At 56.4% G+C, this 18620-nt stretch overlaps 1 protein-coding gene across 1 annotated transcript; it reads right to left on the bottom strand.

Annotated features, from left to right (window-relative positions):
• Positions 1-536: 536 nt before the first annotated feature.
• On the bottom strand, positions 537-15800 carry LOC137459459 (scavenger receptor cysteine-rich type 1 protein M130-like). The gene is made up of 16 exons (XM_068170375.1): positions 15709-15800; positions 15460-15606; positions 14646-14748; positions 13870-14044; positions 7749-8057; positions 7217-7531; positions 6729-7055; positions 6331-6645; positions 5674-5988; positions 5188-5250; positions 4791-5105; positions 3959-4078; positions 3425-3520; positions 2930-3001; positions 2558-2710; positions 537-751 (listed from the first exon to the last, which is right to left on the bottom strand). Exons 1-16 carry the CDS (start codon positions 15798-15800, stop codon positions 537-539), a joined length of 3132 nt encoding a protein of 1043 aa, XP_068026476.1.
• Between the last annotated feature and the right edge of the window lie 2820 nt (positions 15801-18620).

The following is an 18620-nucleotide window of genomic DNA, read 5'->3' as shown; positions in this document are numbered from 1 at the left end:
ATAAAAGGAGTGCATTCTCCTTCTCATCTGCGTGTGGCAGTTGGGAGATGAACAACAGATCATGGGCACTCTGCCCTCGTGTCAAAACTCATTTTCTCCTGGGGATTTTGAATGGCTCCTCCAGGAGAAGTCCAAAGAACAAACAGAAAGAGGCAGAAAGAAAAACAAACAAACCCCCAAATTTCAGTCCTGTGGAAGAGGAGGAAGAAGATGATGAGGAAGACATGGGTGAGGAGGAATGCCAGGGTGAGCTAGATGAAAAGGAGGAGGATGATGATAACAAATACAAGGAGGGGGATGATGTGGAAAAAGAGGGGGAGGATGTGGAAGAGGAGGCAGGTGAAGAGGAGAAGGAGGAGGGTGAAGAGGAATAGGAGGACAATGGTGTGGCCCCTCTGTGCCACCCAAGCAGGCAAATCAGTGTCCTGAACGGCTTTCCTGTCCAGATTTGAGTGGGTGAAGCACCACTGTCCCCAACCTGGTGCCGACTGCACTGACTGCAGCAGGAGCTCTAACTTCCCCCAGCACTGCCGTGTTCACACTGGCAAGAGGCTGAACATCTGCAGTACTGCAGCAAGAGCTTCCATGGGAACTTGATGTTCATTGCTCCCTGGCAGGTCCACAACAGCCAGAAGCCCTTCACCTGCACCAACTGTGCCAAGAGTTTCAGCCTTAGCTGCCACCTCTGGCAGCACTGCCAGTCCACACCAGTAAGAAGCTGAACTGCTGCACTGGCTGTAGCAAGAGCTTCCTGTGGAGCAAGATTCCCATCACAGCAGGGTGCTGAGCTCCCCCTCCAGGACAAAGGGGCAATAGCAGGAGGGATCCTGGGGCTGCCATGGGTCCTGAGAGCCCTGCCCAGGAAGGAGGCAGCTCTGGGGCTGTGAGAGGATTACTGGGGTCTGTGAGGGCCCAAGGCAGCAGGAACAGCTCATGGAGATGGGGTCCTGGCAGAGCCATCAGAAGGGCATTGTCAGTCCCCTGTGCAGGGCAGTGGGGAGCAGAGCTGCCTTCTGACCACTGTAAGGAACAGCCCTTGGCCATGATGCCCCCAGCACCTGGCCAGGTGTCCAGGACACCGAGACCACCTTGGCGTTCCATTCAGAGGGAGCACAACCCAGGCTTTACCCCAATATTGCAGCTCTGTTGTAGGCTCTCTGCAGTGGGAACAGCATGGCCCAGGCAGGGCCCAGGGGAAAGAGCAGCTGGGGAGTGCTGGGTGAGGAGATGGCAGCCCTGGGGTGCACCACAGGACCTGGCAGAGAACCAATTCTGATGGAAGCAGTGGCTGGCAGGATGGAAATGTCTCTGCAGCCATAATATTGCCCAGGGACCAGGGCCTCTCACAGCCACCCCCCTGCTCTGCTGCTCCCAGGCAGCTCAGGCAGACACCCTGCCCCCCAGGCACACAGCACCAGTGTCGTAGTTTGGGCTGGCTGCCCTCTGCTACAGGGGTGTTTCCTGTGTCCAGAAGTCCAGCCCAGTGGGTGGACACAGGAAATTAGGTTATTTCCTACCATGATCCCTTGCACCACTATAAATTTCACGGCAGGGTCTGGCACTTCCTCTTTTCTTCCTCCTCTGTCAGCCGGTAACATAGGGGAGAGATCTCCTGGCTTTGGGCCTTGCTAGGCCCAAGGCCACAGGGGGATGGGCAGTCTCAGATCTGGCCAGCTGAGACTAGCCTAGCAATGGGAGGGGGAAGAAGGAGCCCTGGGGGTCTCGGGTGTACCCTCAGGTAGGGATGGGATTTCTCTGGGTCTGTTTTGGGTTCTTTTCTCTTGTCACTGTGTTTCTAGTTCTCTGCACGCACTCACTGTTCTATTTAAACTTTCCATCACTTTTGCAATCTGTTTGTCTGAGTCATTATTTCTGCGCGTGGTGGGGAGGGGGGCCTGCCCCAACCCATTACAACCAGCTCTGCAACAACCCTCCAAAGGCTTTTAATCAGAACCAGTGTGGCAGAATCAAAGCAGGGCAGGAAAAGCAGAGTTGCTGCCCTGCTGCTCCTACTGCTGCTGGGAACAGAAGCCAGTTCTTGGTGTCCACAGCTCTCCCAGCTGCACAGAGCTCTCCTCCTTCCCGGCTGCACCAGGCCCCATGGCAGGGATGAGCTCTGCTGGCTGAGGGCTCAAGGACCCCCTTGCCCTGAGCTGTGGTGTCAAAGCCTGTGTGTCCTCAGGGAGACATCTCTTGTGTGTGCAGGAGACATCTCTTCAGCATCATCATAGCCTGTGCTCTCCAGGGACAGGGACCAGGCCTCTGCTTCAGCTCCAGGAGCCTCAGCACTGCTCTTTGAGTGCAGCATTGCACCTGTAAGCAGCAAGGCAGTCACTGTACATTGGCCACAGGGTTGCCTCTCCTGCTCTGGGCATCAACTTCCTCCCTTCCCCTTTCCATTTCTGGCACCTTCAGCTCCCTCTTCCACCCCCAGATCCCAAGGAGATCTCCCAGGGCAGCTTCCCCATGCCAGGAGCTTGGGTCTCAGCCTGGCAGCAGTTCACATGGCACCAGGGATGGCACCCCAGGAACCAGCAATACTCTCTTCCCTTCTCACCTCCAGGTGCATCCCTGGGTCCTGCTCCTCCTTCTGGCTCCCGGCTCATTTCCCAGGCTTCCTGCCCAAACACAGGATCCTGCCCAGGGTCAGAAACCTCCCTGGCATCATCATAGCCATCCACTGGGTCACCTCCAGCCAGGACAGGGACATCTGAAAGGAGAGAGGAGCTGGTGACAGTGAGAAGAGTTGTTCTGTAGAGCATCAGAGAGGAGGAAGTGCAGAGATGTGGAGGTCAGACGTTGCTGTTGGCAGCACCACAGGACAGCCCTGCCTGTGTCCTCCCCAACAACTGCAGTGACACTCAGTGACACCACTGTTCTTCACATGTCTGCAGGGAGCAGACATCAATCCCTTCCTGTCCCCCATTACCTTCTGCTGACTCCAGACCATCCTCGTGCTTGCTGTCCCCAGGCTTGGCCATGGACCCCTCTGAATAGGAGCCTGGAGAGAGGTGCAGGGAGAGTCACGGAGATGCTCTCTGGTGACCTGGCTGTGGTCAGTGCTGCTGGGGATGTGGGACCCAGCAAGCCAGGGCTCAGTGGGAAAGAGGGCTCAGGACTCACCCTGCTGCCCTGGGACAAACCCTGTCTCAAAGGGGCTCCAGATCTGTCCTAGGACAGCCCCTACCCTCAGCCCTCAGGTGCCACCCAGAGTGCAGGCACAGAGAGGGCCTGTCCCTGGTTTGGACAGGTAGAACTGGTGAGGGGGAAGCTTCTCACCCAGGCACAGCCCCTGGCTTCTCTTCCCAGCAATGAGATGGCCCTTGCATGGCAGGGACCATGGGCAAGGGGGTTAAAGGCCTCTAGGTGGAGGCCAGGGAAATGAGGCCTGCAGATGTGCCCCCCATGAGGGACATAAACCCACCTGAGCCACTGAACCTCGCCTGCTTCTCCCATTCCAGGCTGGAACCAATCTCTTCATACACAGCCTCAGGGAAAGCCTCCCAAGTGCTCTGGGAACCTGCAGACAGAGCCAGGGGTAGCACAGGGATGGGCAGGCAGGGTCAGGACCCCACTCTGCTCCTCTAGCCCTGCTCCCCTGGACCAGCCCAGGGCTGTCCCCACAGGGCTGGTGTGCTGTTCTGTCAGCACTGGCACTTCTTCAGTGAGGGCAGTGTCCCCATGGAGGTGACCTGGGGCAGCAACACCCTTGCATGTTCCCTGCAGAGACAGCCCTTGTGCCTCTCTGGGCCCTGGTGCTAGGGGAAGTTCCTACCTTCCCTCTCCCCCTGCTGCTGCCCCCTCTCTGCTCCAGGCATCTGCAGAAGCATATGTGCTGCCCAGGCCTGCAGCACACACTCTGCTCCCTAGTTCTGTTGGTGCCACTCATTGCCACAACACAGCAGCCTTGGCCTTTCCAGAAGCCATATTGACCTGGGAGCATGGGGAGAGGACCCACCTGTGTGCCCAGCCCTGGCACTTTGCACTTGCCCAGCCAGGATGGCCAGGAGCAGGCAGAGAAGGGCTCCCAGGATGATGCAGATGATGACAGGCACTGAGACACTGCCCCCAGGAGGATCTGCATGGACAGGAGCACAGCAAGGGCAGCACCAGGCCAAGGGTAGATGCGTGGCCAGAATGTGGCAGCCCTTACACTATTACCCTGGGGCTAGATAAGCCTGGGAGTGAGTGAAGGGGAAGCTCCCAGCCTAGTGGGGAAGAGTCAGCCCTCCCCAGTGCCCCACCACTACCCAGTGCCTGTTCTGGGGAGTTTCCCAGCTCAGCAAGGAGCCATTTTGCTCCAGCTGGGGGTCAAAGCCTGGGCCTGGATAGAGGCAGTGCTGGCAGGGAGGAGAGGTTACCTGCTCGGAGGGTTGGTGCTCCTCTCCTAGGTGCATCTGCAGGGGAGGAGGTGGAGATCTGGGTTGAGAGGGTGAGTGTGCAGGTACCAGGGAGCCTCCTCTCTGACACTGTGTGCATGTGGAAACATCCCCGACCCATCCCACCAGAGCTACCCCTCCTGTGGGGCTACTGAGGGTGGCTAGGACAGAGCCCAGGGCCCCGCTCCAGGCTGTGCCCAGGATGGCATAAAGAGCCCAGGAGACGGCCCTGGGGAATGCAGAGCTCTGCCCACAGTGCCTGGAGAACCTCCACACAGCAGCTGCTGCAATCTTGGCACCAGGCTGCCGTGGCCTTGCTCTCACTGGGGCCATGAAGGGAACGAATGGAGAAAATGCCTTTCCCAGCTCCTTGCCCCTACCCCAGGGAGGGGTCCCAGCCCCTCCACTCACCTGAGCAGTTCACACCAGCATCCTCCTTGTGCCAGCAGACACCACTGTCCCCAAGCCGGGCCCAGCAGTCCTGCAGAGATGACTCTGTGCCCTGGCATTCCACGTGCTCCAGCCAGATGGGGCCTCTCCCCTCCCCAAAGGCAGCCTCGCCCAGGGCAGACACTGCAGGGCCACAGCCCAGCTGCCTGCAGGCCACTTCTGCATCCTGCCTGTCCCAGGAGTCGTCACACACTGTGCCCCAGGAGCCCTGCAGCCAGACCTCCACTCTGCCTGAGCACCTGTGCTCCCCTCCCACAGCACGAATCTTCTCCCTGTCTGGAAAAGGCAGAGCCCTGCCAGGGCAGCAGGACAGCAGGCAGAGCCCTGCCAGGTGAGAGGGATGTGCAGAGGCAGCTACCTGTGCAGTTCCTGGAGTCTGGGCACGGGGACCCCAGGTCAGGGGATGGTTCTGGCTGTGTCCCTGTAGAAGGAAATGCTGAGGTGAAAGGGCTGCTGCAGGGAGGTCGTGCATCATGGAGTAGTGCTGAATTCTGCTCCTGCCTCCCCCTGCCCCTTCCCTCATGGCAGTAGCTAAACACTGATCACTCAGAGGGGTCACAGCAATGACCCAGAGCAGTGGAAGGGTGTCCATGGGTTTTCCTCAAAGCCCTGTCTGGTCTCTTCCGAGCCCTTGACTGGAGACATCTCTGCCTTGCCCAGGTGCTGCTTTGAGCCCAGCTGGAAACTGCTGGGGAAGCTGTGGGGCTCTGACAGTTGACTTCCTACTTTTGCCAGCAATAGCAGAAGGGACAAGTGCCCCAGTGGGCCCTGTCTTTGTGCTTGTCTGTGTCCAGCAGGGAGCAGGAGCTGGGGGGATGCTGGTGCCCATGTAGCTCAGAATTACCACTGCAGCTGATGTGGGTCTCATCTCGGAGATCATGACATGACTGCAGCTCCCAAGGAGCAGAGGGACACTGCCAGAAGGAGCTGTTCCCGTCCCCACACTCCACTCGATCCAGCCAGGCAGGACCAGACACCCTAGCAGAGGGCAGCTGTGTTGTCAGGTACCCTGTGTCCCCGCAGCCAAGTTCCTTGCATGCCAGGGACACAGTTTTGGGAGGCATTGAGTTGGAGCAAATGCTGCCCCACGTCCCGTTGTAGAAAACTTGCAGGCGCCCGGAACAGTCGCTGCTGTTCTCCAGCCTCAGGGCCATGAACTCTGGAAGAAAGGCCTGAGATGGGACCAGGCTGCTTTGGGGCTCTGGGGGCAGGGACAGCCCTGCACCTCCCAGGCCCTCAGCCAGACAAAGTCACTGCCAGCAAGTTCCCTTTGAACCCACAGGCAGAAAAAGCCCTGATGGACAAAGAGTCCTTCAGTCCTGCTCAGCCTTGGAGACAGCTGAGCTGCCCAGGGACCTGGTGGCACTGAGGGGACCCCTGGATGCTTTGGCATCCCCAGGGTGGGCTTGGAGAGGGGCTCAGAGGCAGCAAGCAGGGCATGAGCTGTTGCTGGCTCTGCCCTCTTCCTGGCTTGCCCAGGCACTGGGCTTCCAGCACAGACCTGAGCAGATGACTCCTGCGTCCTCTTTGTGCCCACAGTTGTGCTGCCCCCAGGGCTTGGCCAGGCAGTCCCAGAGAGCAGCTTCGGCCCCAGAGCAGTTGACACCATCCAGCCAGATCTGCCCAGAGCCTTCCCCAAAGTGAGCAGAACCAACTGCCTTCACTGCCCCTCCGCAGCCCAGCTGGTGGCAAACGACAGTGGCATCGGGCAGGTCCCAGCCGTCATCGCAGACGCTGCCCCAGCTGCCCTGGTAGTAGATCTCCACTCTGCCAGCGCAGCGCCCAGGCCCCTTGGCCAGCCGCACCTGCCGGCTCCCTGAGTGGAAAGAAAGCCCAGCTGTTGTCAGGGGCTGGTGCCCAGCCAGCCCAGAGCCTGGGGGCCCCTGCAGTGCCACTCACCCCAGCAGGTGACCCCCACGTCCTCTGCAATCCCTGCTGCCATCACGCTCTCGGCCAGGGAGGTGTTGCAGAGTTGCAGGCTGGCCTCGTGCCCTGCGCACCGCACCCCTCGCAGCCCCACAGGACCCAGCCCTCTCTGAGGCTTTGGGGGGTTGTAGGCTGCCTCTGCCTCTCCACACCGCAGCTGCCGGCACACCACGCTGGCCTCTTGCAGGTCCCATTGGTCATCCAGGACCCTGCCCCGTGTCCCACGCTGGTAGATCTCCACTCGTCCATCGCACCGGCTCCCTCCCCCCACCAGCCGCAGGGAGCCGGAGCCAGCTGGGCCTGGGGAGAGAGGCCATGGACCAGCCCTTGGTGGCACCAAGGAGCCCAGCAGGCTGCAGCACATCTCAGGCCCCTGGCAGCCTTGCAGGTCCCTGCAGCTCACCTGCTCTCCCTCAGGCAAGGCCAAACTGCAGCTCTCCCAGCATGTTTCCAGCACTCACCTGAGCAAATAACAGCTGCATCCTTCTCATGGGAGCACAGGAAGGCCCCCAGGGTGCTCACTGGGCACTGGCCCAGGTGGGCTTCAGTCCCATCACAGTGGAATGAGTCTCTCCACACTGGGCCAGTGCCTCTCCCAAAATGCCCTCCTCCAGGAATGGACTCAGCAAAGCCGCAGTTGAGGTGACGACAGAGAACGTGGACGTCCAAGAGGTCCCAGCGGGAGTCACAGAGGGTGCCCCAGGTCCCCTGCACATCGACCTCCACCCTCCCCTCACATGCTGTGCTGCCATTCACCAGCCTGAACCCTGTGAACTCAGGGACAGAGAAAGATGCAAAAGGCTGGCTTGGTGTTCTTGCACCTCCAGAGCTGCAGGCCAGGCCCGAGGGACAGCCTCCCATCCTCCTCCTGCCTGAGTTTAGGGCTGTAGGTAACCACATCCCCACTCCTGCCCCCACATCCAGCCCAGCACAGGCTCTGCTCCCCCTCCCCAGCACACTCTTGGTGTCCAGCACCCCACCCTGAGTCCTTACGTGTGCAGATGACTCCAGCACCATCTGCGTGGGTGCAGGGCTGCTCCCTGGGGGATCCCCTGGGGCAGAAGGCAAGATGAGATTCATTCCCCACACACTGCAGCTCTCTGTCCCACATGGGACCAACCCCTTCTTCAAAAGGAGCTGCCCCAGGCACAGACAGGGCTGTGCCACACTGTAACTCCCTGCAGACCACGTTGGCAGCGTTGAGATCAAAGTCTGAGGCACAGACAGTTTTCCACTCATTCCCATCACGGATCTCCACACATCCTGAGCAGGGGCTGTCCCCTCCAACCACCTGGACAAACCCTGGAGCAACCAAATCCTCCTGTGAGCTCCCAGAGCCCTCAGGCACTTGGATGCCCACATCCCATCTCATAGCCAGGAAGACCACAAGCAAAGAGCACCACAAGCACCCCAGCTGCTCCCAGTGGCTCTTGACGGAACAAAGAAACCACAACCCCCCTGCCACTCCCCAGCCCCCACTGTAACAGGTACTCCGGAATGTGGTCCTCAGCCAGGGTCAGAGGTCACTGCCACAAACCTCCATCACTGGGTGGGTGGAGGGCAAGAGAGCAGGCAGAGGAGTCCCTGGTGCAAGGACAGGCACCAAGGAGAGGCAGTCCCCACTGGTGCAGGGCAGCCAGAGGCTGGGCCAGGCAGCAGGACCTGGGCAGCAGCTCAGAGCTGCATGCACAGGGCAGTACCCCTGTGGGTTGGCTCCCAGGGAGTGCCCCTGGAAGAGGGATGCTGTGGCCATGGACCCCCCTGCTCTTTTGCCTGAGCCCAGTGATCGTCCTCTCTGAGCAGTCACTGTGCTTTGAGGACTCATTTCTATCAGGGGAAAACCCCAAAGGGCCAACTTGGCTCATCCTGGGCTTTTGGTGGCCATGTGAGCTGCTCTTGGTGCCTCTGGCATGGGGGGACCCAGTCCTTGGTGCTGTCAGACAGCTGCTGTGTGAACAGGAGATGCAACTGACTGCAGGGCCAGGTGGGCATTCATCTCCCAGGCCCTGGCACTGACCAAGGTTGGACTGAGCTACAGTGGGGGTCAGGCAGTGTCCCTTCCCACTGGGCATTCCTCCAGATCCAGGGAAATCAGCAAGGCCAGCCCCAGCTCAGCAGTATGGCCTGCCACACTGGGCCCTCCTCCAGTGCCCCCTTGTTTCCCTGAGGGCACAGCCAGCTGCCTTCCTCCATCCCAGTCCCATAGGAGAGGACCAGGCTGCCCCCACCCATGTACCTGAACAGGTCACTCCAGCATCCTCTTGGTGATAACAGTCGTGCTGACCCCATCCTCTGTGTGCGCAGTCAGACAGGGCAGACTCGGTGCCTTTACACTGAACAACACCCATCCAAATGGGGCCAGATCCTGGCCCAAAATATGCAGACCGGTGAGCCTTGAAAGCAGATCCACAGCCCAGCTGCCTACAAACCACTGCAGCATCCTTCATGTCCCAGGAGTAATGGCACACAGTTCCCCACTGTCCCTGATTCTTCACTTCCACTCTCCCAGCACAGTGCCTGCCGCCATTCACCAGCCTCAGCTCTTTAGCTCCTTCAAACACAGACGTGGAATGGTCAGGAGATTTCTGAGCCCCAGACTGCAGGTCTGGAGGTGGCCCCTGCCCAGGGTGTGTCACAGGCATCAGAGTAGGAGCCCTCCCCCTGCTTGGTTGTGCCTTGGGCATTGGGGACTGCCTGTTCCCCCCACAGGCTGCAAACAGTTGATGGTGGCCAGCAGAAGACCTGCTGGGGCATTGCCTATCCCACAGCCTGTGCCACCTCCTCTCAACTCAACAGCCCTTGCCCAGGCCCAAGTGCACACTGTGCCTGGCCTTGCACATGGACCCCTCTCCTCCCAAGCCCTGCACACTCTCTACAGCCCTGAGCCACCAGACCCACAGCTCCCTCTCCCACACAGCCAGGCACAGAGCAAGGCACAGGCTCTGTTGACTGGAGAACCTTCTTGTCTTCTCAGTGCCACATGCAAAGCAACTCTGTTCCCAAAGCTCTCCCAATGGTCACCTTGGTGCCCACTGGCCTCAGGCTATGGGACAAGGGAAGCAGAACTTACCCCTGCACAGCTGCACCCAGGGGAGCAGCCACAGCACCCAAGGCAACAGGAGTCCTTCTTTCCCCATCCTGAGCCTCCTGCCCTGCTGGCACAGCTCCTGGGGACTCAGAGGGACAGGAATGATGGGAGGGTGAAATATCTCTGCAGGAGAGAGAGGCAGCTGCAGGAGGAGCCAAGCAAAGCAGCAGCTCCTTTTGAGACGCTATCGGCAGCTATCTGCCCTCCGACACAGCTCAGCCCTCCAATGAACTTCTCCAGCGCCCTTCATGACCATATATGAGGGACAGAGGTGTTCTGCTGCCAAAGTGGCTGTGGTGGGGGATTGCCATGGGCCAGTCTGGCTGTGGAGGGGAAATGGCTCTGTCACCACTTGCACCCCACTGTGTGCACTGGCAGCACTGAGCATCTCTTACCCTAGGCTCATCCAAGGAGCCAAGAGGCAAGTGTGCAGCTGCCCCTGAGCTGTGGCAACCATGGAGCTGGGGCTGCTGCAGGCTCTTTGTCAGGATGGGACGGGAACAGCCCCTGCCCCTCCTTCAGCCTCCACTGTGCTGGTAGCAGCACCTGGAAAGGTCCTTGGCCAGGGCAGGATTTCTATCTCAGGAGTGCTGCTGGCCAACCATTCCCTGCATAGGCCCACAGGGAGTCCCTGGCAGGAGCTGGGGCTGGGACAGGTCCCTACCCTGGCAGCAGACCTGCAACCCAAGGCTGAGCCATGTCCCACCTCTCAGTGTGTGACCAAGGGGCAGTTATTCACCACAGGCACATCAGAAGCTGGAGCTGCAGGTGCACAAACCACAGCCCACGTCACCTTGCAGCACTGGCTGCTGCACTCCCCCCACGGTATCCAGGCAGGAAGTTATGGTTTCCTCCTGGCACCGTGCCCAGGCACATCCCTGCGGTGCCCCTCAGCCACCCCCACCCCAGACTGCTCCAGACAAGGCTGCAGGGGCTGCTCCTTCAGCATCACAGATACAGGACTGGGCAGCTCCTGAATCCCAGGATGTCCCCATGCTGGACCCTGGCCACTCTGCACCCAGCCCCACAGCTACACAGTGCCATTGGGGACATGACCTCACACCTCCTGCTGCCCCTGCTGGGCGCTCAGTACTTGTCCTGACAGTGACCTGTGGTAGTTTGAGCCTCAACTAGAGTTTAATCTACAAAAAATAATCTGGAGTTGGTTTGGAAGTAGAAGTCATTTTTTAAAATAACTTTTTAAAATAATTAATTAAATAATTAATTTAATTATTTAACATTTATTTTATAGTTAATATTTAATATTATATTTATTTATGGTTAATATTATATAACACTTAATGATTTAATAATTAATTCGATAATTAATAATATTTAATATTTTAATAGTATAATATTAATTTAAAATAATTTTTAATAATAATTGTATATATATTTATCTATATATCAATAACAGGGGGGATTTACAAGGTAAGGAATAAGGATGAATAGGAGAATATACAAAACCAAATTTGGATGGCCTTGTATCTCCCTCAATGTGTGTGGATTTTGGTCCTTTAGGGAAGCCTGGATGAGGCACAGAGAAGATCAGGCCTGACCACATGGCAGAACCAGGAGGCCAGCAGCAGCTGTGGGTCCTTTCAAACAGGTGAGGCAGGAGCAAAAGAAAGAGATGCCTGCCATGGCCGCCCCTTTATAGTCTGGCTGGACAGGAAGGGGGAGAGGAACAGACCAACTTAGACCGGGGGACCCCTCTTCCTGGGAGGGAGAAACCATGTCCACCTTGATCAAGTTTATTTTGTCCCCCAGGGGAAGCAGGGGTCTCTCAGACCTCCCCCCAGGATGGGTGTAATTACAGTCCACCCCTCTGTTCCACTTCCATTTTCCTGTCACAGTCCCTTTATCCAGTCGTGAAATGTGGTATTAGGGTTCTTGATGCAAGTCCTTTAAAAAACTTTTATTTTTAGAATAAACCAAACCAGGTTGGAAGAGACCTTCAAGATCATCGTGTCCAACCCATCAACCAATCCAACCCACCTAATCAACTAAACCATGGCACCAAGTACCTCACCAAGTCTCCTCCTGAACACCTCCAATGATGGCAACTCCACCACCTCCTTGGGCAGCCCATTCCAATGGGCAATCACTCTTTCTGTATAGAACTTCTTCCTAACATCCAACCTGAACCTCCCTTGGCGCAGCCTGAGACTGTGTCCTCTTGTTCTGGTACTGGCTGCCTGGGAGAAGAGACCATCATCCGCCTGTCTACAACCTTCCTTCAGGTAGTTGTAGAGAGCAATAAGGTCACCCCTGAGTCTCCTCTTCTCCAGGCTGAGCAATCCCAGCTCCCTCAGTCTTTCCTCATAGGGCTTGTGTTCCAAACCCCTCACCAACTTTGTTGCCCTTCTCTGGACTCGTTCCAGCAAGTCAACCTCCTTCCTAAACTGAGGGGCCCAGAACTGGACACAGGACTCGAGGTGTGGCCTAACCAGTGCAGTGTACAGGGGCAGAATGACCTCCCTGCTCCTGCTGGCCACACTCTTCCTGATGCAGGCCAGGATGCCATTGGCCCTCCTGGCTGCCTGGGCACACTGCTGGCTCATGTTCAGCCTACATCGACCAGCACCCCCAGGTCCCTCTCTGTTTGGCTGCTCTCCAGCCACTCTGACCCCAGCCTGTAGCACTGCATGGGGGTGTTGTGGCCAATGTGCAGAACCTGGCACTTGGATGTGTTCAATCTCATGCCCTTGGACTCTGCCCATCTGCCCAGCCTGTCCAGGTCCCTCTGCAGAGCCTCTCTACCCTCCAGCAGATCAACTTCTGCCCCCAGCTTGGTGTTGTCAGCAAATTTACTGATGATGGACTCAATGCCCTCATCCAGATCATCAATAAAGATGTTAAAGAGCACAGGGCCCAGCACTGATCCTTGGGGCACAACACTGGTGACTGGCTGCCAGCTGGGTGTGGCACCATTCACCACCACTCTCTGGGCTTGGCCATCCAGCCAGTTCCTAACCCAGCTCAGAATGCTGCTGGCCAAGCCATGGGCTGACAGCTTGGCCAGGAGTTTGCTATGGGGGACGGTGTCAAAGGCCTTGCTGAGGTCCAGGTATACTACATCCACAGGCCTCCCGGCTGTATCCCTCTCAGGGCCCTCTCTCTCTCTCCAGTGCTGGTTGATGCAGGTGATGCTTGAGCTGGGCAGGGATGTGGAGAAGAATCAGGAACCAGGGAACTGTCTTTGTCTTTGAAGGGGAATCAGGAACAATCTGTTGCTGCAGGGAAACAGGAACAGTCTTTTGCTGTGGGGCATCAGGAAGAGGTGCAGGTGAGATGAAGCAGGAGCTCTCTGGGTTGGTGTGCTGTGTGTTCATGTTGAGTCCTGGATGCTAGGCTGGTATTAAACTAGGAGAGAAAACACTCAGAACAGCTTATAACTATTCACACAGTGACTATAATATCGTGGTGTGTGTTGCCCCCTCTGAGTTCATTCCCTCTCTGCCAGAGTCACATTCTGCTGTGGGATACACTGAGCGTCCCCAGTTTCTAACATAACCCAGTACGTGTGACCAGGACCCTCAGCCAAGACCACCCCTCGGGTTGGTTTGCCCTCACCAGCAGCAGGGAAAACCCACACTGACTTCCCCAGCAGGTTCTCAGCAATCACAGGAACTCCATCTCCATCCACTGTTTGCAGCAGTTCAGACTGGGCAGGACCAGCTTGGTTCACAGCTCCTCTGCTGTTCACTAACCAAGTGGCTTGAGCTAGGTGCTTTTCCCAGTTCCTGAAGGTTCCACCCCCCATGGCTTTTAGGGTGGTCTTTAGCAAGCCATTGTAGCGCTCGACCTTCCCCGCCGCTGGTGCATGGTATGGGATGTGGTAAATCCACTCAATCCCATGTTCCTTTGCCCAGTCCCTTAGGAGATGGTTCCTGAAGTGGGTTCCCTTGTCTGATTCAATCCTCCCGGGGGTGCCGTGTCTCCACAGGACATGTTTCTCTAGGCCCAGGATGGTGTTGCGAGCAGTGGCATGAGGTACTGGGTAGGTCTCCAGACACCTTGTACTTGCCTCCACCATGGTCAGCACATACTGCTTGCCACTGTGAGACCGAGGAAGGGTGATGTAGTCTATCTGCCAGGCCTCTCCGTACTTGTATTTCGACCATCTCCCCCCATACCACAGAGGCTTCATGCGCTTGGCCTGCTTGATGGCAGCACAGATGTCACACTCATGGATAACCTGTGAGATGGCCTCCACAGAGATGGCCACTGATCTGTCCCAAGCCCACCGGTATGTGGCATCTCTCCCTTGGTGGCCAGAAGTGTCATGGGCCCAGCGAGCTAAGAACAGCTCGCCCTTGTGTTCCCAGTCCAAGTCTATTTGGGAGATCTTAGCAGCCAGGTCTGCTTGGTGGTTGTGCTTGTGCTCCTCTGTGGCTCTGCTCTTGGGGATGTGTGCATTGATGTGCCGTACCTTGGTTGGCAACCTGTCCAGGCAGGCAGTGATGTCTTGCCACAGCTCAGTGGCAGGACCCATCTGTAAATAGAGCATAGCCCTTCTCATTGTCAGGGAGATCATTATATGGGGGAGCCTCCTCAGCACGGGTCACTGTCTGCTCTGGTGGCATTGCAAAGTCAGCACCCTCTGGCCAGTTAGTGATCACTTCCACTATGCCAGGGCGTTCGAAGTTCCCCATCCAAGCTCGCTGAGTTATCAGGGCCATCCACTTACTCCAGGTAGCATCTGTGGCATGATGTGGGGTTGAACCTCTCCCTTTGAACATCCAGCTCAGGACTGGAAGCCTTGGAGCTAGAAATAGAGGTGATTCAGTCCCAGTTACCTCAGAGGCAGACCAGACGCCCTCATAGGCAACTAGGATTGTCGCTGTGTAGTTGGCCTCAGAGCCTTTGTACCCCTTACTCCAGAAACCTAGGGGCCTGCCCCTGGTTTCACCAGGAGCCTTCTGCCACAAGCTCCATGTAGGACCATTCTCACCAGCCGCAGTGTACAGCACGTTCTTGATCTCTGGCCCAGTTCAAACAGGTCCCAGAGCCATAGCATGGACCACCTCTCGTTTGATCTGGTCAAATGCCACCTGCTGCTCAGGTCCCCACACAAAATCATTTTTCTTCCTTGTTACATGGAAGAGAGGAGTCACAATTTGACTGTACCCGGGAATGTGCCTTTTCCAGAAGCCCACAAGCCCCAAAAAGGACTGTGTCTCTTTCTTGTTCGTGGGCTGCACCGTAGTGGCTACCCTGTTCACCACCTCCTGAGGGGTGTGGCGACAGCCATCCTGCCATTGAACACCCAGGAACTGGATCTCCCTGGCAGGCCCTTTCACCTTGCTTCTCTTGATGGCAAAGCCAGCCTCCAGCAGGATGTCGATTATCCTCTTACCCTTCTGGTAAACTTCCTCTGCTGTCTCACCCCATACAATGATGTCATCAATGAACTGCAGATGCTCAGGGGCTCCACCTTTCTCCAAGGCAGTCTGGATCACCTCACGGCAGATGGTTGAGCTATGGACCCAGCCCTGAGGTAACCGATTCCATTGATACTGTACTCCCCTCCAGGTGAAAGCAAACTGTGGCTGGCATTCTTCTGCAATGGGAATGGAGAAAAAGGCATTAGCAATGTCAATTGTGGCATACCACTTGGCCGCCTTCGATTCCAGCTCGTACTGGAGCTCCAGCACGTCCGGCACAGCAGCGCTGATCGGAGGAGTCACTTCATTCAGGCCACGGTAGTCCACGGTCAGTCTCCATTCCCCATTTGCCTTCTGCACTGGCCATATCAGGCTGTTGAAGGGGGAGTGAGCCTTGCTAATCACCCTCTGGCTCTCCAGTCATCGAATCAGTTGGTGTATGGGGTGCAGAGAGTCTCTGTTGGTCCTGTATTGCCTGCGATGTACTATGCGAGAGGCAATAGGTAACTTCAAATCCTGCACCTTATGGCTGCCCACTATGGAGGGCTCATCCGACAGCTCAGGCATGGTGGACAGCTGTTCTTTGCCTGCAGTCTCTACAGCTACTACCACAAATGCCCACTTGTGCCCCCTAGGGTCCTTGAAGCATCCCTCCAGCAGAAAGTCAACGCCAAGAATGCAAGGTGCATCTGGACCAGTCACTATGTCGTGCTTTCCCCATTCATTCCCAGTCAGGTGTATCTCAGCCTGCAGTACAGTCAAGTCTTGTGAGCCTCCTGTGACTCCCTGAATGCTTATGGGCTCAGCCCCTTTGTACCTCGATGGTATCAGGGTGCATTGGGCCCCTGTGTCTACCAGAGATTGGTACTTTAAGGCTTCTGAAGTGCTAGGGCATTTCACATACACCTCCCAGTATACTCTGTTGTCCCTGGCCTCCACCTGGCTGGAGGTAGGGCACCTCTAATGCTGGCAGCAATGCCCACACTTGTCACATGGTCCTGTGTTACTAGGGGAAGGGTCTCTTGAGCGAGAGGGACCACTCCGGGAAAATGGGGCAGCCCTTCTCCTGGATGAGTTATCCCCGTGGTGCCCACCTTGCAGTTCCTGCACTCTGTCCCAGAGGGCAGAGGTGGGTTGACCATGTGTCATGGTTTGGGAGGCCAATTCTCCCACCACAGGCAAAAATAACGACTCAGACAAATGGATTGCAAAAGTGATGGAAAGTTTAAATGGGAAAACAGAATAAAAATAACAATGAAAGTTTTACAGAGAACCACAAGCACCGTGACAAAAGAGAGAGACCCCAGAACATACCCAAGAACATCCCATCCCCACCTGGGGTTATACCCAGCCCCCCCCGAGCTCTTCCTCCCCCCCCAAGCCAGCCTTGGACCTGGGCAGGCCCAAGGGAGGCAGCTCACACCATTTTACCTAGGCAGCAGCAGGGGAAAAAAGAGGAAGTGAAGACCCCGTGTGGATGTTTTATAGGGGAGCAAAGGATTGTGGGTGAAATACCTGGTTTGCTGTGACCACCCAGTGGACTGGACCCTTTTGGGATATCCCATGTGTGGCCTGCACAGTGACATCCGGGCCAGAACCCAGCCTGAACCGCCACACGCTGGACCCCTTATTTCATCCATAATCTCTGCACCCAAAGCATATCATCAAATTAGAACTCTTCTGATGTCATGTCTAGCAACAGTCCAGGTCTTCATCTGGGCATCCTTACACACAGTCTCTCATTCAGGCTAAAGTATCAGTCCATTCCAGTTCTTCTTCCTCATATGATGGAACCTCCCAGTGACACAGAGTCATTCTCCTGCAGTGTGAATTCCTTGTGGACTCGTTGGAACATCCTGGTCACCTGGAAATACCTCACAACTTCTCAGCCGAGCCTTTATTTGCATTTACATTTACTCAGCAGCTTTTTCCACCCCTGGGGCAAGCCAGTCGGAGCAATCAGGCTCCACAACCACTTTTTTCCATCCCTCCAGGGAGCCGCAGCCCAAAGCTACACAAATGCACATTGCAGGTCATCGCCCCTCCACAGGGCATTCACATACTGAGGCATCACCTGAGCTGGCAGGGAAGGCAACCAGCCTGGATGAGCAAGCAGCTCCTGGAGGATTTAAGGGGAAAAAAGAGGCTGTATCACCTTTGGAAGGAGGGGAAGGCTTCTCGAGGTATGCTTAAGGAAGCTGTTAGACTATGTAGGAAAAAAATTAGAGAGGCAAAGGCCCAGTTGGAACTGAAGCTGAACACCTCTGTGAAAGACAATAAAAAGCATTGTTACAAATACATCAACACTAAAAAGAAGGGCAATAAGAACCTGCACTCCATACTGGACCTGGAGGGGAACACTGTGACTGAAGATGAGGAAAAGGCTGAGGTGCTGAACACCTTCTTTGCCTCAATTTTTAAGAGCAAGGCAGGAGTTCAGGACGAGTGGCCTCCTGAGCAGGGTGACAGAGTCAGGGAGCAGTCTAATGCCCCAGAAATCCATGAGGAATTGGTCCGGGACCTGCTGAGCCACTTGGATCCCCACAAATCCATGGGACCAGATGGGATCCATCCTAGGGTGCTGAGAGAGTTAGCAGATGAGCTGGCCAAGCCACTCTCCATCATTTTTCTTCAGTCCTGGCTCACTGGAGAGGTCCCAGAAGACTGGAAGCTGCCAACATGGTGCCCATCCACAAGAAGGGCTGGTTGGATGAGCCAGGGAATTATCGGCCTGTCAGCCTGACCTCAGTGCCAGACAAGATCATGGAACAGGTCATCCTGAGTGCAATCACAGAGCACTTAGAGGATGGCCAAGGGATCAGGCCCAGCCAGCATGGATTTAGGAAGGGCAGGTCATGCCTGACCAACCTGATCTCCTTCTATGATCAGGTGACTGCCTGGTGGATGTGGGGAGGCCTGTGGATGTGGCCTACCTGGACTTCAGCAAGGCCTTTGACACCATCCCCCACAGCATACTGCTGGCTAAGTTGTCAGCTCGTGGCTTGGACCACTACATTCTGTGCTGGGTTAGGAACTGGCTGGAGGGCTGAGCCCAGAGAGTGGTGGTGAATGGTGCCACATCCAGCTGGCGGCCAGGCACCAGTGGTGTCCCCCAGGGATGAGGGGATTGAGTCAGTCATCAGCACATTTGCAGATGACACCAAGTTAGGAGCAGATGTTGGTAAGTTAGAGGGCAGAAGAGCTCTGCAGAGGGACCTCGACTGACTGGACAGATGGGCAGAGTCCAATGGGATGGCATTCAACAAGTCCAAGTGCCAGGTGCTACACTTTGGCCACAGCAACCCCTTGCAGAGCTACAGGCTGGGGTTGAAGTGGCTGGAGAGCTGCCAAACAGAGAGGGACCTGGGGGTGCTAATCGACAGCTGC

This window comes from Melanerpes formicivorus, unplaced genomic scaffold (assembly GCF_026170545.1).
Source record: "Melanerpes formicivorus ecotype bairdi unplaced genomic scaffold, bMelFor1.0.p_v2 SCAF_361, whole genome shotgun sequence".
Classification (NCBI taxonomy): Eukaryota; Metazoa; Chordata; class Aves; order Piciformes; family Picidae; genus Melanerpes; species Melanerpes formicivorus.
This window is presented reverse-complemented; position numbering and strand designations above follow the sequence as displayed.

What these genes read in the sequence shown, in the direction of transcription:
- LOC137459459 (XM_068170375.1), bottom strand. Translation starts at nt 15,800, where the DNA reads ATGCCTGAGCTGTCGGATGAGCCCTCCATAGTGGGCAGCCATAAGGTG. An exon ending in CGCAGGAGTCATCTGCTCAG is followed by an intron (nt 5,989 to 6,330) that starts GTCTGTGCTGGA and finishes CCTTTCTTCCAG; the next exon opens with AGTTCATGGCCCTGAGGCTG. An exon ending in GGCGAGGTTCAGTGGCTCAG is followed by an intron (nt 3,002 to 3,424) that starts GTGGGTTTATGT and finishes ACCTCTCTCCAG; the next exon opens with GCTCCTATTCAGAGGGGTCC.